Source organism: Cryptomeria japonica, chromosome 8, assembly GCF_030272615.1.
Source record: "Cryptomeria japonica chromosome 8, Sugi_1.0, whole genome shotgun sequence".
Classification (NCBI taxonomy): domain Eukaryota; kingdom Viridiplantae; phylum Streptophyta; class Pinopsida; order Cupressales; family Cupressaceae; genus Cryptomeria; species Cryptomeria japonica.
The window spans coordinates 440,358,846-440,373,311 of NC_081412.1; the positions used below are offsets into that span (position 1 = coordinate 440,358,846).

Consider the following 14,466-nt stretch of genomic DNA (forward strand, 5'->3'; position numbering starts at 1 on the left):
AATAGCATAGATGAGTAAACCAAAACAGAATAGAGGAGATTAACAAGTTAGGAAAATCTTATCTTGCAGAAGCTACTAATGCATTAACAAAAGCTATATAAATAAAACCATGCAAGGAAAGAATAGTGATATAGTCATCCATGAAAGTAAAGCACTCATTAAACGTGAGCATGATTCAGAGAAACAAGATGAAAACAAAAACACAATAAGAGGCATACTCAGAATCATCTTCAGGCCCATCGCTGATGTGTGTCTTCTCTTCCAATTCTTTCCCACAAGGGGGCGAGTCCAAACCTGTATCAGGTTCAGAACAAACACGAATGCTATGCTGGCCTGAGATTTCATTGACCAAAGGATGTCTAGGTAAATCCTCCCTAGTTTTCCTTTTGACAACATTTTCTTCAGAAAGATAAACTCTTGGAGATCCCATAGGACGAAGAACCTTGAGCTTTACAGATTCCAAACCAACGCTAGTTGTCTGCTGTATGGAATGTGATTCTACTTTATAATCTGCACCTTCTTTGCTATCCTGAATGCATTGTTTTGCTTGCTGGTGATTCATCTTTGCTGGAGGAGTTGCCACGAGGCCTGATACATTGGCATCTACCTTAAACATCTTGTCACTTTTAACTGATGCTGGAGCAGAGTCATTCATCTCTTGAGATTCTTTGGAAGAAAAACTGCTCACATCTTCCTTGCCATGCATTTCATGGTAGCTTTCATGCTCTGCATTTCTATTTGAATTGTGGGAATCCATTTCATGGGCTGTCGACATAAGTAGATTTTTGGGCATAGTTGGCCTGATTGCTGATATTTTGTGTTCTCTTTTCATGTCTCCTCTCTCACTGTTTTGTTTATGTGCAGCAGCTTGAGCATTGGCATTATCAGTTTTTGATCCTAATAAATCCTCAATTATGACCTCCTCTGCTTTCAAATCCCCGGGGATCTCATTCGAGTTATTATCAATTCTTGTCACTTGAGCTTCAGGCCTTCGCAGCAAGCCAGTATCTTCCAAGTGCCTTTTAGACTTGTCTTCCTTTTTGTTTGATAAAAAGTATGGTGTTATTGGGCGGGATACAAATCCAAGAGTTTCAGATCCCTTGTTTTGTGCATATGGCTTTCTTAGTAAAACTTCATCAGTAATATTCATAGAATTAGATCCTGCAGGAAATGTTTTTGTATGGATACCAAGTCTAGTCAGATCAGAAGAGACGGCCTCTTTTCCTTCCTTTCTTTTGACCGGACGAACAAGATCAAGAGATTTTCTCTTTTCTGTATTGTTTTTAGAACCAGTCTGGCTACTTGGAATGTCAGTTAGCTTCCGTACATCAGTTTTTGTCAATAAATTTGGCAATGGACGTTTTAATAGGAGACCATCCATTCCCTTGATAGCTTTCTTCCCTATGACCTGCAACATGCTAACCTTATATTAAAATTTTAGATATGCGATTGCCATGAGAACAGTAAAAATCACAAAGATTAGGAATTTAGATAAATATCAAGGGAAAAAAAAAGAAAGAAATAATGTGACAATCACTTTAAGCAGAAGCTCCTTCCCTGATTCTACAAGCTCTTTTTTCTTTAAGTTTGTAGCATGATAAGAAAAATAAATAAAATAAGTGCCTGCAGTGAACAGATTTGAAGAATATCTTATTCCAGAGACATTCAATGAGATAGTTGCTGTCCAGGTTTAGGCCATCAGAGTACAGATAACCTAACTTCTCACTCTAGATTCACCTCCTATACCTAATGAATCAATCAGTAAAGGCTGCCTGAAAATAAGGAAGGGAGATAATAGGCATTATTTAATAAGAGGAAAAGTATTGCCTGATCACGCAAGGGTCTGTAAAGAAGATCCACTTTCTAAGGTAGAAGGAAAATACCCTGAAGTGTAATTAACTCAAATTCACAATCATAAATGCTATGGACCCTTCACATCATAACATGTTATACAAAAATATTAAACCTAATGAAATTCCTTTCCAAAATCTCGACTTCAAGAATTCTTAGAGAAAACTTTAGTAAAACTGAAATCTTAGGGCAGAACCGAACAAGAGCTGTACCAATCAAATATGATTAAAAGTTTTAGATATTTTTGGCAATATAAAGCATGCCTATGATTGATAAACTAATGAGGAAATACCATCACCTGCAAGCTAATATCCTGAAATACTAATCCCAGACAACTCAAACAAATTATTGAGAATAAATAGATGCAAATAAATGTCAATTATTTGTCATTTATCTTATCATTGTGGAAACTAGACCTTCAAGAAATCTACAAAGCTAACTGAGGATTTTCAAGTAGTTGTTGATGACCTGAGGGAACACTTCAACAGCACTTCAAATTTGTTACAATCACATCCCTGTACATCCTAAGAACTTCCTATACTATTATAAGCCTGAATACATCAAATTTTTAATTTTGTACAACTCACTTGCTTACGGACTTAAGCAGCAACTGGAGGACATATTCAATAGTCATGAAGGATCTTTTTTTTTTACCTTCATATAGAACAGGAGTGAGCACGTCTTAAGTATAGTTACAAGAATCACAAGGCCTTCACTTGAACTTGCAAGACAATGTCTGAGGCAACATTGGTGAGGCCACAGCCTAGGCTCGCAGACCCACCAAGGTAATGGCTGGGGCTTGTAAGTCTACAAACTCACCAGTCCCAACAGTGGACTAAACAAGTCTGAATGGCTAGTGATTAGTCAAAAATGTTTTTATAAAAAAAAGCACCACTTTCAAACGGAAAAAGGCATTAACACTTAAAAAAGCTCACATGTCCATTTTATCCTTATTTTCCCTTGCCCAACTACTTTCAAATTATTTTCACTCTTTTTGAAGGAGCTGAACATTCTTGCGCAGCTATTAACAGTAGGTTGTGCAAAGGAGCTGATATAAGCTCTTGGATTTGAGTTACACATTTCCAACTTCCAACTTCAAACATCAAGTCAATGTAAGTTGAAAATATTCATATCTTATCTCATTATTTTTCTAATTCAATCTTCTTTATGTTTTACACTTTATTGTCGAACTTTCAATTTTATACACATCATAAATTTTAAAATCTAAAATCTAAAAACTAAAAGAAAAAAGTAAAGCCCTAGGTTTTTTTTTAATTTTTTCCTTGTATTTTTCATTTTTTTTCCTCTCCTGTTTTTTGTTTTGTTTTTCATGCATTTTGTTAGCTTTGTTAACTGCATTTTTTATTCAACCCTTACATTTTATATCTCCATTATCAAGCTTTACCAAAATTATATGTCAAAACCACAAAGGAAAAACCCCACTTGGAAGCATAGTAGGTCGAGCACAATAAAAGGCCAATTGTTTTGCAAATATTTTGGCGTAGAGTTTGTAGGAGGTATACTAAGTTACTAGGTACTTTCCCCTAGGATCCTAATCCCATACCAATCAGTCCAGGTACCAATCCCATCAAAAACAACTTTTAAAGTATTTTTTAAACATTAAAAAATCCCTAAAAGTGCCTAAAACCCCAAACACAACCATCCCATGAGTTGTTTAACAAAAACAAACCTATTTCACAAAGTCTAATTCTTGTTTTGTCATTTTTGCATTTTGGAAGATTGTTGGTATTTTTTGAAGAACAATTGCAAAGTGCCAAGGAAAGGAATGTAGCTCGCACAAAGGACATCTATCGATCTAAGGTAAGTAGTTTAACAATGTTTTTCAATTTTTTCAAGCTTTTTAAGAATTTTTTTCAATTTTTCTTTTAAAAAAAGGTTTTGGATTTTTCAAAACATTTTTTGGTATTTGTTTTGAACGCTTGTTACCTGTATTAGTTTATACATGTTGTATAGTTGCAGTTTTTTTATTTCGAATTTTGTAAATTTTTATAACAATAACCTATTTGGAATGGCTACTAGTTCAAGTTCATTGGGCGCTATGGTAAATGAACAAATTAAATATGATTAAACATCTCTATGGACATATATTACGATGTTGGAACAACTTCCAGCAAGTGAGGATTTTATGGCATTCGTAAGAGAACAAGAAGTTGATGTTGTAAGTGAAAGAATTCTTTAGCAAAGAAAACATCATTGAAGTCACTTGCAGATTCTCTTTCAATAATGGCCTCCCAACATCCTTTCTTGTAGACGGTGTGTATCCAAGATGATCTTCTTCCCACAAAGGAGGCCCATTATTTAAGGCATTTCAAAATGAAACAAGGGCTATTCTAACTGTAAAAATTCACACATCTATGCCAACGGTCTTCATTTCAACTTAATGAAATCACCATATTGGTAGAAAATGGTCGCAACAATCAATAACACACCCTCTGGTTACACAAGTCCTAGGTATGGAAAGGCATGCACCACCTTATTGGAAAAAGAAAACATATTTTAGAGACTCATTAAAACCAATTAGGGATTCATGGATAGAAAAATAAGTGTCCATTGGTTCTAATGGATGGAAAAAATGCAAATATTCTACCTTTAATAAATGGTATTGTAAAATTCCCATAAGGAGCAATGTTTTTGAAGGTGTTTGATTATAAGGGGCAAGTCAATGATGCAAAATTCATTTCCAAAATCTTAATTGAGTCCATAGAGATGGTGGGTGTTGATAATGTTGTCCAGTTCATTATGGACAATGAAAAAAATTGCAACAAGTACTTTGACAGAGGAAAGGGACACATACATTTTTTTGACACCATGTATCATACACTCCCTTAACTTGATGATGCAATTGATTAGCAGTCAAATAGAGTGGATGAAAACTATATGCACTGAGGGTAAAGAGATTCAAATGTTTGTGACAAACCATCATATGTCACATGGCATCTTCAAGACTTGCTCAAATTTGGATCTGTTGAATGTAAATTTAATTTATGCCATATTGAATGAGATTTTCATGTGTTATTAACTTATTTTATACACAACATGAGGTTGCTGAAACCGGATTTGCATCACATAATTGTTTTGAGATGACTTGTGAATGTGCAAGAGGTGTTAGGCACCATGGTCATTAACCACCAATGGACTATTTGGAAGCATTCAAACTTAGAGAGGGCCCAAAGGGTCAAGTTAAAGACCCTAGATGATGATTGGTGGACTCATGTGGACTATCTCTTCAATTTCACTAAGCCTATCATGAATATGATCAAGTTCGTTGATACATATCAGCCATGTTTGGCGAAAACCTATGATAGCATTGACTCCATGATAGAAAAAATGAAAGTCATAATAGCACAAATGGAGAATAACTGCAATGAAACATTTTTCCTAAGTGTGAAAAAAATCATTCATCACCACTAGAACAAGATAAACACACCCTTGCATCTCTTTGCCATGGAGAACCCCACCATATAGAGATAGTGAAGTTAGTAATGGGTGCAAGATAGCATTCTAAAAAATCTTCTCAAATCCAAAGGTGGTAGATAATGGTAATGAAGAGTTTCGCAAGTTCATATCAAGACAAGATCACAGTATTTATGCTCTTGAAGAACTATACAGGGAAGATGCTTGTATATGGTGGTAGCACCATGAGCATGATTATTTGTTCCTCCAGCCTCTTGCAATCAAAATTCTATCGCAAGAAAACATTTTTTTTAGCATTGTTAGTACTTCCATTTGTAATGTACCACCCTGTCCTGCTCAAACTGTATGCTTCAACTCAGAATTAATTTCGTCAAACAGTTGCCATGCAACTGCCCTATTCTGATTTTTTTTTAGAAATGTTTAGTTGATACCTGGTGCGTTTTCTGAAGTTTTATAGCATTTTTCAAACATAGACAGCATTCATGATATGTAACCATTAATCATTATTTTCAAAATTACACAAACACCATACTGAAACTTTCTTCATGAACAGTCACAACTGAAAAACCTTCCAGGATACTATTCTCCAACACTACAAGCATACATGGATATTACCAGTTTTTTCAACTTAAACTCCTTTCGAAACTAAAACAAGATTGGAGATAGCAATACTATCATCCTACAGCAGTCGTGATTTTACCCTCTTACACTACATTGCCAACATCTGAGCACATTCAGGAAATAACATTGTCCAGCGAATGATAAAGAACCTGATTTTAGATCCCGCTGTATACACAGTATGGACTCCATGCACAGTAGCAGATTTCTCCTTGTCAGACGTTACACTTCCTTAAGCTTCCTGATAGTCCCGATTGATGTCTGCAACCTGCCACGTTAAGACTGGAAATCGTGCACAGGTGCTGTAATACGCACAGGGAAGAAAATGAGGCGTTTTGACCACACTCAGCAATTTCGACGTTCACTTCTGCGACTGCGTGTTATGCTGGCTGAGTATTGCTGGAGGTAACTATGTCTAAACCGCCCTTCCTCTCTCCATGCACAGGCTGAAAAGGAATAGATACACCCACGAGTCGCCCAACCTTCTCTACTTGCTACGGCCACCATTCACAGGTGTTGAAAGTTCGCACAGGCCCTTATATGTGACTGGTTGAGCGTATGCAGCAAATACGATTCACTTCCAATAGTGCAGCTGCCACGTTGTCTGTCTGGTCACTAGGAAATGAATCATGTCCCCACCACCATCCACTGCTACCCGCACACTGCCAAGCTTAACTTCGTTGAGTGCTAGTTTTTTCAGACGCAGGTAATACTGCCTGCTAATATCGGCTATACTGTTGCCTGTACTTAGATGCACTTAGTAATCAAATACTGCTGGGTTCGAGAGCTTTCACCAATGGCTCTAGATGCTAGAATGAAGATACACTATAGCAATGACTATCGAACTTACCTTGCTGTGCATATCATTGTTCATCACTTCAGATGCCCCAATTCAACCTTCCATTAAGAACCAGTCTCCCAGATTTGGTCTTTCACAAACGTGGGAAACGCTGCTGATGAGGGTGTTCGTCCCCAAAAGCCAAAGATTTCCAGATTTTCTCCTGAAACTCAGTTTCACAAATTCCAAGACACAAATTCCCAAGATGATTTTTCCAGCATTCGATGCTCTCATTTAATTTTGGCTCCAATCCCAATGCATCACGAATGTGGAATAAATGTAAAATAGAATAAAATATTATTATCCCCTTATGTCCCCAAAAGAAGGGGTACTTTTAATATTTTCCTTTTTAACATTAGCTTCAGCATTAAATTACCCCTTAAGTTAAATAACTTTAGACACTTTTGATTTTTGCCTAAATAATTAATTCCTTCATAAAAAATGCAATTCAAGCGAATGAATAAATACACCAAAATGATGTTGACCAAAATCACACCAAAAATTTCTCGTCACTGTGCCCGAACTGACTTACTATAAATAGTAAGTCCCTGGAAACTCTAACAAATCAACTCCGTTTGGCCCGAAACTGAATTTGCCTAGGCCAATTCCATCACAGATCCCTGCAAAGTCCTAACTAGCCCTCGGGATCATGCCACAAAGGGCTAACGACAAATAGCCAAATAATTGTTAAAAAGGGGACATTACACCATTCTTTGCATTTTTTATTTTTAAGTTGTAGTGACTTTCTCTCTAATTCAGCAAATTTCAATTTCTTCAGCTAAAATAAAATTAGAGTGCATGCTTCTTTATCCACTCAATGAATTGTAACTAATTAGCTGCAAACAAAGCATCTCCTATCACATAAGGAAGTTGACTACAAGGGCAATGAAGCATTGGAACATAACCCCTAAGTGTACCAACTTGGATCAAAATCAATTTTATGTTTGGCCAAAGGGGTACGCTTAAAAGATTTTCTGATTAATTCCTTATTCCAGGTGAATACTTCACATCCCAATCTATCCTTCAATATTTTGGTATTTGGATCATAGATGCTGCATATAGCATTCAAAATGTTGACATTGACAAACATTTGGCACCAACAACTTTCCTAGGTCAAACCTCCAAATATTGCACATTGGGATGGATTTATTACCACAGCTATGACAAATCAAACCTACTTAATGGAATGATAGCATTTCTGATGCGTTCAGCTCTATCCTACGATATCTAATAGAATGCAGTATCCTGGGTAGGTTTGGCCCTTTTAGGTGAATAGGGGAGTTGAGTTAACAAGTCTGAGTCTAAGCTTCTTTTGGCCCTACCTTATTGGGAAAACATACAACTCATTCTAACAGTTTTAAGCTTTCTAGGGTTTAGGATGGGGATGTACATTAAGTAGCAACAATGAATGGCAAAATTGAAACTTACTTTGATTACAAAATATTGCCCAATTACAACCATGCAAACCCTAAACAACTTAATATTGGACAATACTTTGAGTTATAGTTAACTTACCCTATATCAATCCTTTTAGGAAGCTTGAGGACATGCTAAATTCAAAAGTGTTCCAAAGAAAATTCACTAACTCGTTTTTGCTACAACTTTGAATTTTCTTTTGGCATTTAGCAATGATACTGAACAACCCCAAAGAATGCAAACTACATATCCCTTTTCCATCTATTTGCATTGAATGCAAGTATGTTAGTTGATGATTTAATGGTGCAACCATTAACCCCCTCAATTTTGTTTTAATTCCAACCTTTGGTCTCCTTAAGTGAACAAAATTAATGATTATTGCATACCTTATATGTAATGCTACAAAATTATGGCATAAGTCCAATTTAAGCCTTCACTTCTACACCTAGTGCCTTATGGGAGACATGTATTTTCCAACCAATAATAATGCTACATTTGTCAAAGCAAATGTCATGTGGAAAAGCATTTAATACGTGACCAAATTATATTAAAATATTTTTCCATTGAGGATACACTTACACCATCACACACCCAAGTATTCACATTTTATTCCCAATGCGCAACACGCACAAGAATGTGGAACCCAACATCACTACCGTGTTCTAAATGAATTGTGCACTACAATAGAATGTCACCAACTATAAAAACTGACAAAACCTTGATACTTGCCTCAAAAATGTACACACACCAGTATCTACAAGCCAATCGAAAAATGTCACATCAACAAAAAGTGCATGATATGTCAAGCAATGTCACCAAACCAAGGACATGGATTAAGAGAGTGCAAGTACACAGTTGTCATAAGAGCCTTCAAATCACCACTACACCAAAAAGGAGCTAGGTGGTGCAATAAGGCTTTAGCACATGGATGCCAACATAGTTCATTCACCAAGAAGGAATAAAAAATAGCGTGCAATGCACACAAGAGAGTGGAACCCACCACCAAGACTATGCTATGAAGTGGATGCGCACTATGAATCGGGTGCACGCTACAATGATTGCCACGTTCCTCAGATTGATGGAACTTTTAGTATGTACTCCCAACCAATGCTTTAGGACTCGCTAAGTACTCAGCAAGACTCACGAGATTCGTGAGTCCTAAAGCTTGCTGAGTCAACTCACTAAGGACTCGCAAGCCAAGTCCCAAAGAGTCCTAGCGAGTATTCTTCCAAGTCTTGAACTCTCAAGTCCGCTTGAGCCGTGCTCAACCAAGTTAAAACAACAAAAAGTCACTTTTTATCAATTTTTTGCTCAAACTTGTATATTTGAAGTCTAAACAGCAAAATAGCGAGGGAAGGAGCAGAGAAGACAAGCATTTGGGATGAAAATATACATAAGTAATTTTTCCATTTCCCTTCATCCCTTATTTCCTAACATTTTTAGGTTTTTCTTGGATTCTATTTATTTTAGTTCAATGCTTATCATTTTTCTTGTTGCTGATTTTTTGCAAAACCCTACTGATTTTTTTCATGTTAAAACAACAATGTCAAGTTCAACGTCAACACAAACGAGTGGTAGAAAAGATTCTGCATGGAAGTATGGAATACCGGAAGATGTCAAGGGCCATGTCACTTGTACTAAATGCAAGCAATGGATGGGTGGATTAATAGATTAAAATACCACCTTGCTAAAATACCTAGACAAAATGTGAAGATATGCCCTACATCGACCCCGAAGATTGTCAAAGAGATGAATGCCCTACTTGCTAAGTAAGAGTTGAAAAAGGAAACAAGCAAAAGACAAAGTAAGCACTAGCAGCAGTGATGAGTCATAACATATCTAGTATGGATTCCTTTGGTGGCACAAGTCATAGCTTTTGTCATCCACATTCATCTATTGGTGAGATTCCTGATGATTCTTTTTCTACTTCTAGCCAAATTCCATCATCATCACCGAATTTCTCTGTTCACGCAATGTTCCAAGAGCACAACCTTCACTTAAATGTGTTGCTCAAAATCAAGGAAAACACCATGAGGCTAGGATGGCAGCAGCAAATTTTTGATACTATAATAACTTACCCTTCAATGTGGCGAACAGCCCATATTGGTAAGGTTTGGTGAATGCATTGATAGTTGTGGCTAAAGGGATTTAAGACTCCAATAGCTAGAGAATTGAGTGGGCCATTGTTATAGGAAGCCATAAAAAATGCACAGCTTGTGATTGACGATCAAAAGAAAATATGGCGGAGAAAAGGCTACAACATCTTATCAAATGGATGGACAAGCAGATGGAATAGGACTCTCCTTAACTTTTTAGTGGCTTCTAATGGCACATTGGTCTTCTTGAAGTCTATAGATGCCTCACATGAAGTCAAAAATGTTACTTTGTGCAATCTATTAATGGGGTGATCAAGGAGGTTGGGGTTGAGAATGTTGTCCAAATTATCACGAACAACGCAGCTGTGTATGTAGCTGCAAGTAGAATACTTATGGAGACATATCCTACTATTTCATGGACTCCTTGTGTTACATGTTGCTTGGATTCATCGTTAGAGGACGTTGGGAAGATCGGATGGATCAAAAGGGTGGTTAAGGATGCTAAACGTATTACCAAACTTACCTACAACCATACTTGGGTCCTTTCTTTGATAACAAAACACACAAATGGCAAGGACCTTGTGCAACCAAGAGTGACACGATTTGTTAGCAACTTCCTCACTTCGCAAAGCATTCTTGCCGCAATCCCTTATCTCAAGCAAATGTTTGTGTCTAATGCTTGGTTGGAGTCTCCATTTTTCAAAACAGTTGAAGGGGAGAAGACTGCAAGAGCAATTTATTATGACACATTCATCAAAACAAGAGAGGAGTTAATTAGGGTAAGTAACAAATACAAACATTAACTTTACACAAAATAATCGATTTGCTGTTTTTTCTAAGGGGTTCATTTTGTAATAATTCAAAATTTGTTTTCAAATTTTTAAATGACAATCTTTGGTTAGGGTTCTTCGTATGGTGAACGGAGAGGTCATTCCAATGGGTTTCCTTTATGAGGCCATGGATAGGGCCAATGAGGCAATATTGAATTACTATGGCGGGAACAGAAAAAAAAATATGAAATCATTTGGCACATCATTGATTGTAGATGGACAAACCAACTCCACCAACCAATACATGTGTTGGCCTACTACTTGAACCCAAAATGCTACTTCTCTGATACATTTAACGCTAATGAGGAAGTCATGGAAGGTGTTATTACATGCATGGATAAGATGGTGCTAGATCGTGAATTGAAAGACAAAGTTCTTGATGAGTTGGAGGTGAGATTTGCTATATCTTATGAATTTGGCAACGTTGACTCTCTAGAAACATCTATTTTACATTATAATTAAATATTTGATATTTGATCTATCTATTCAAGGTCTACAAGGGTGCACATGGGAGACCCTTTTCTTCAGCTCAAGCAATTGATAGGAGAGAAAAACAGCCAGCTAAAAAATTTAGTTCACTACTACAAACAAAAATTAGAAACTTGATTCTTATATTTTTTGCTTAATTCTTATATTCTTAAATGTTTTTTTGTAGATTTAAATTGGGAGAATTATGGTGCTGGCATGCCAAATTTGCAAAAGCTAGCCATCCGTATTTTGTCTCAACCATGTAGTGCTTCTGGGTGTGAATGCAATTGAGGCTTATTTGAGAACATTCACACAAAGAAGAGAAACAGGTTGATCCAACAGCACCTCAATGATCTTGTCTTCATTTGATACAACTTTCGCCTTCGAACTACAAAGGTGAAGGGCATTTCACATGAATCCATCGACTTGGATGATATTGATCCTTATGGTGAACGGACTATCAATGAACAAAATGATGATGATGTCCTCCTTACAGATGAAGTTCTTGCAGAATTGGAGAGGAGCGGCAGAAGAAGAAGAAGCAGTAGAAATGGATGCAATGGAGGAGAACGGAGACACTTTTGAAGAAACGATCCATCATCATTTTGATATTGTAGAACCTTCTAGTTCGAGGCTTGAAATATTAAGTTACATTAGGAGTGGAAAGAGAAAGATGTACATTGTATTTGGTTGTTTTTCTCATTTTGACATATCATCATATGTAAACATTTATAAACTTATGATGCTGTTATACATTTGAAAGTTTCAAACTATGAATTATGAAATTTCAAATACTGAGAAATTGAAGATCATAGGACGTGTAATGTTTGAATTATGACAAATTGATAGACAAATTAGGCTTTTATGCTCTCTAAATGCATTAATTTCTTTATTTTTTTGAGAAATTATATGTTTTCTTTTTTTTGCCAAGATTTTTGTCGAGTTTGTGCCGAGACCCAACTTCGAATCAAATTTTGGGCTGCCGAGTCGAGTCTGAGTCCGAGTCCTCAAACTTTGCTCCTAATAGATACATGTAAGATCTTAATGACCAATCACAGGTCAACTCAACTCAAGGACAATATGACAGTAGATGACACAATTCATCCAATTACATGGCATGCTAGTGGTCAACTTTAAATTAAAACCACCTTGAAAGGTGTGTCCTACAATAGGGAAGATACACATGGCATGCTCGTGGGGACCTTTAAATTCATTGTGAAAAAATAAAAAATATAAGGCATAAGGCTAGTATGGATGTAATGTCCCTATTGATAGGGAAGAACAAGCAAATAGACATCAAGAGAACATGTTGCATATTGCCGCATCAAGCCTACAGAGCTCATGGATTGAAAGATAGCATGTAGACTAGGGGTATTAAGTATGGGTAACGTACCATCTAATAGATGCAAATATATTGTAAGATATGATCACCAATAGTAAGATGGTTATAGAGCAATATAATAGAGGTATAAGGAGATATAGAATATACAAAAGGGAGATACACAATATGAATGTGTAAGGATGTATAAGGAGATATAAGGGTGTATATGATATACTAAATGAATACAATTAATAATTACTTTTGGGTCTCAATCTAATCTATAATGCATGTTCTTACTATTCTATTAATTGGGATATCTTTTATCCAGATCTAGTTCTCCATTCTCTTTTATAGGATTGAATTCATCATATAAAACTACAACATCAAAAACTCATTGGGGTTCAAACCTTTGGTCTATGTCCCCAAATTTCTTGCTAGCATTGGTTCCATTTTTAGGACCATGGTTAGGTCTTGTTAAAGACAGCAAGGAAATTTTTCAAAATCAAAACATGTACCGGATAGAGAAGATAAGGAGATGATAAAAGGGATATGAAAATTTACCATACTATCTTCATCACATCTACCTTGTGAGAAGGGTTTAGGTGCCAAGGGGATGGAAAATGGAAAGGGGGAAGGAGGTCCGAAAGGGATCTATCAAGAGATGTGACCGATAAGAAAAGTTGTTAGATAACTACCATGGGGAATAATAAAGGAATAATGCAATCCCAAAACAAAAACAACCATGACAAGAGGAGATAACAAGAACACAAGAGAAATCACAGAAGAAATGGAACTTGGAAAAGAAGTGACAATGGGAAGCACCAGATGATGGAAAGAGAAGACACCACAAGAGAATGGAGATTGTGGCAAAATTGAGATTAGAGCACGCTAATGTGGCTGCCGGGAAGAAGAAGAAAGGTAACAAGAATAGGGATGAAAAGACCTTGGAAGAAACAAATTCATGCTGGAACAAGGCAAGACAATTACTAAACAGTTTGGAGAAAACTCTGGAAGGGAATCCACTAGCCAAGAAACTTCTACCCTACCACAATCTTTCATAAATCCTAAAAACAAAACAAACCTATCCACTATCACGATCAAATTAGATGATAGGTTTATAGAATTTCTACAAACTCCGAAGGTCTTACCATTAAATGGCACATATTTAGAGGAATTAGTTAATAAGAGAATAAATAAATTAAGAAAAGAGGAAAGTGACAAATAAGAGGAAGTTAAATTCAATTTGGGCGAAGAGTTGAGATTACTTACTAATCAGATGTCACTTACAAACAAAACAATGAAACGTTGCTTTGAGGAGTCACAACCTCTTAACCAAGATCCATCCCTACAACTATCATGCCCCCCACCATGAAGGCATTACTTATACAAATGGTCACTTATCGATCTCCCCATAGCAGCAAACATATTAACATTACCGTATTGCTGGCTGACTCCCTTTGTTATATGCAAATTAATATTACCTTATTATCTGTTTTGGGCCAACCACACATTGGAATATTTTCAAAGGACAATCATATAAATATATATTTATGAAATAATAAGAAGGTTGACTAATTAATGTGCAAGGAATAT

General features: G+C 36.3%; 1 protein-coding gene across 3 annotated transcripts in view; it reads right to left on the reverse strand.

The window, feature by feature from the left end:
- LOC131052257 (uncharacterized) overlaps nucleotides 1-14,466 on the reverse strand; it is a 214,279-nt gene that overhangs the window by 158,796 nt on the left and 41,017 nt on the right. For all 3 annotated transcript variants that reach the window (XM_057986897.2, XM_057986890.2, XM_057986882.2), the window contains exon 2: nucleotides 219-1,408. In XM_057986897.2, the coding sequence (XP_057842880.2) occupies nucleotides 219-1,408 (1,190 nt within the window). The remainder of the gene's footprint in view (nucleotides 1-218; nucleotides 1,409-14,466) is intronic.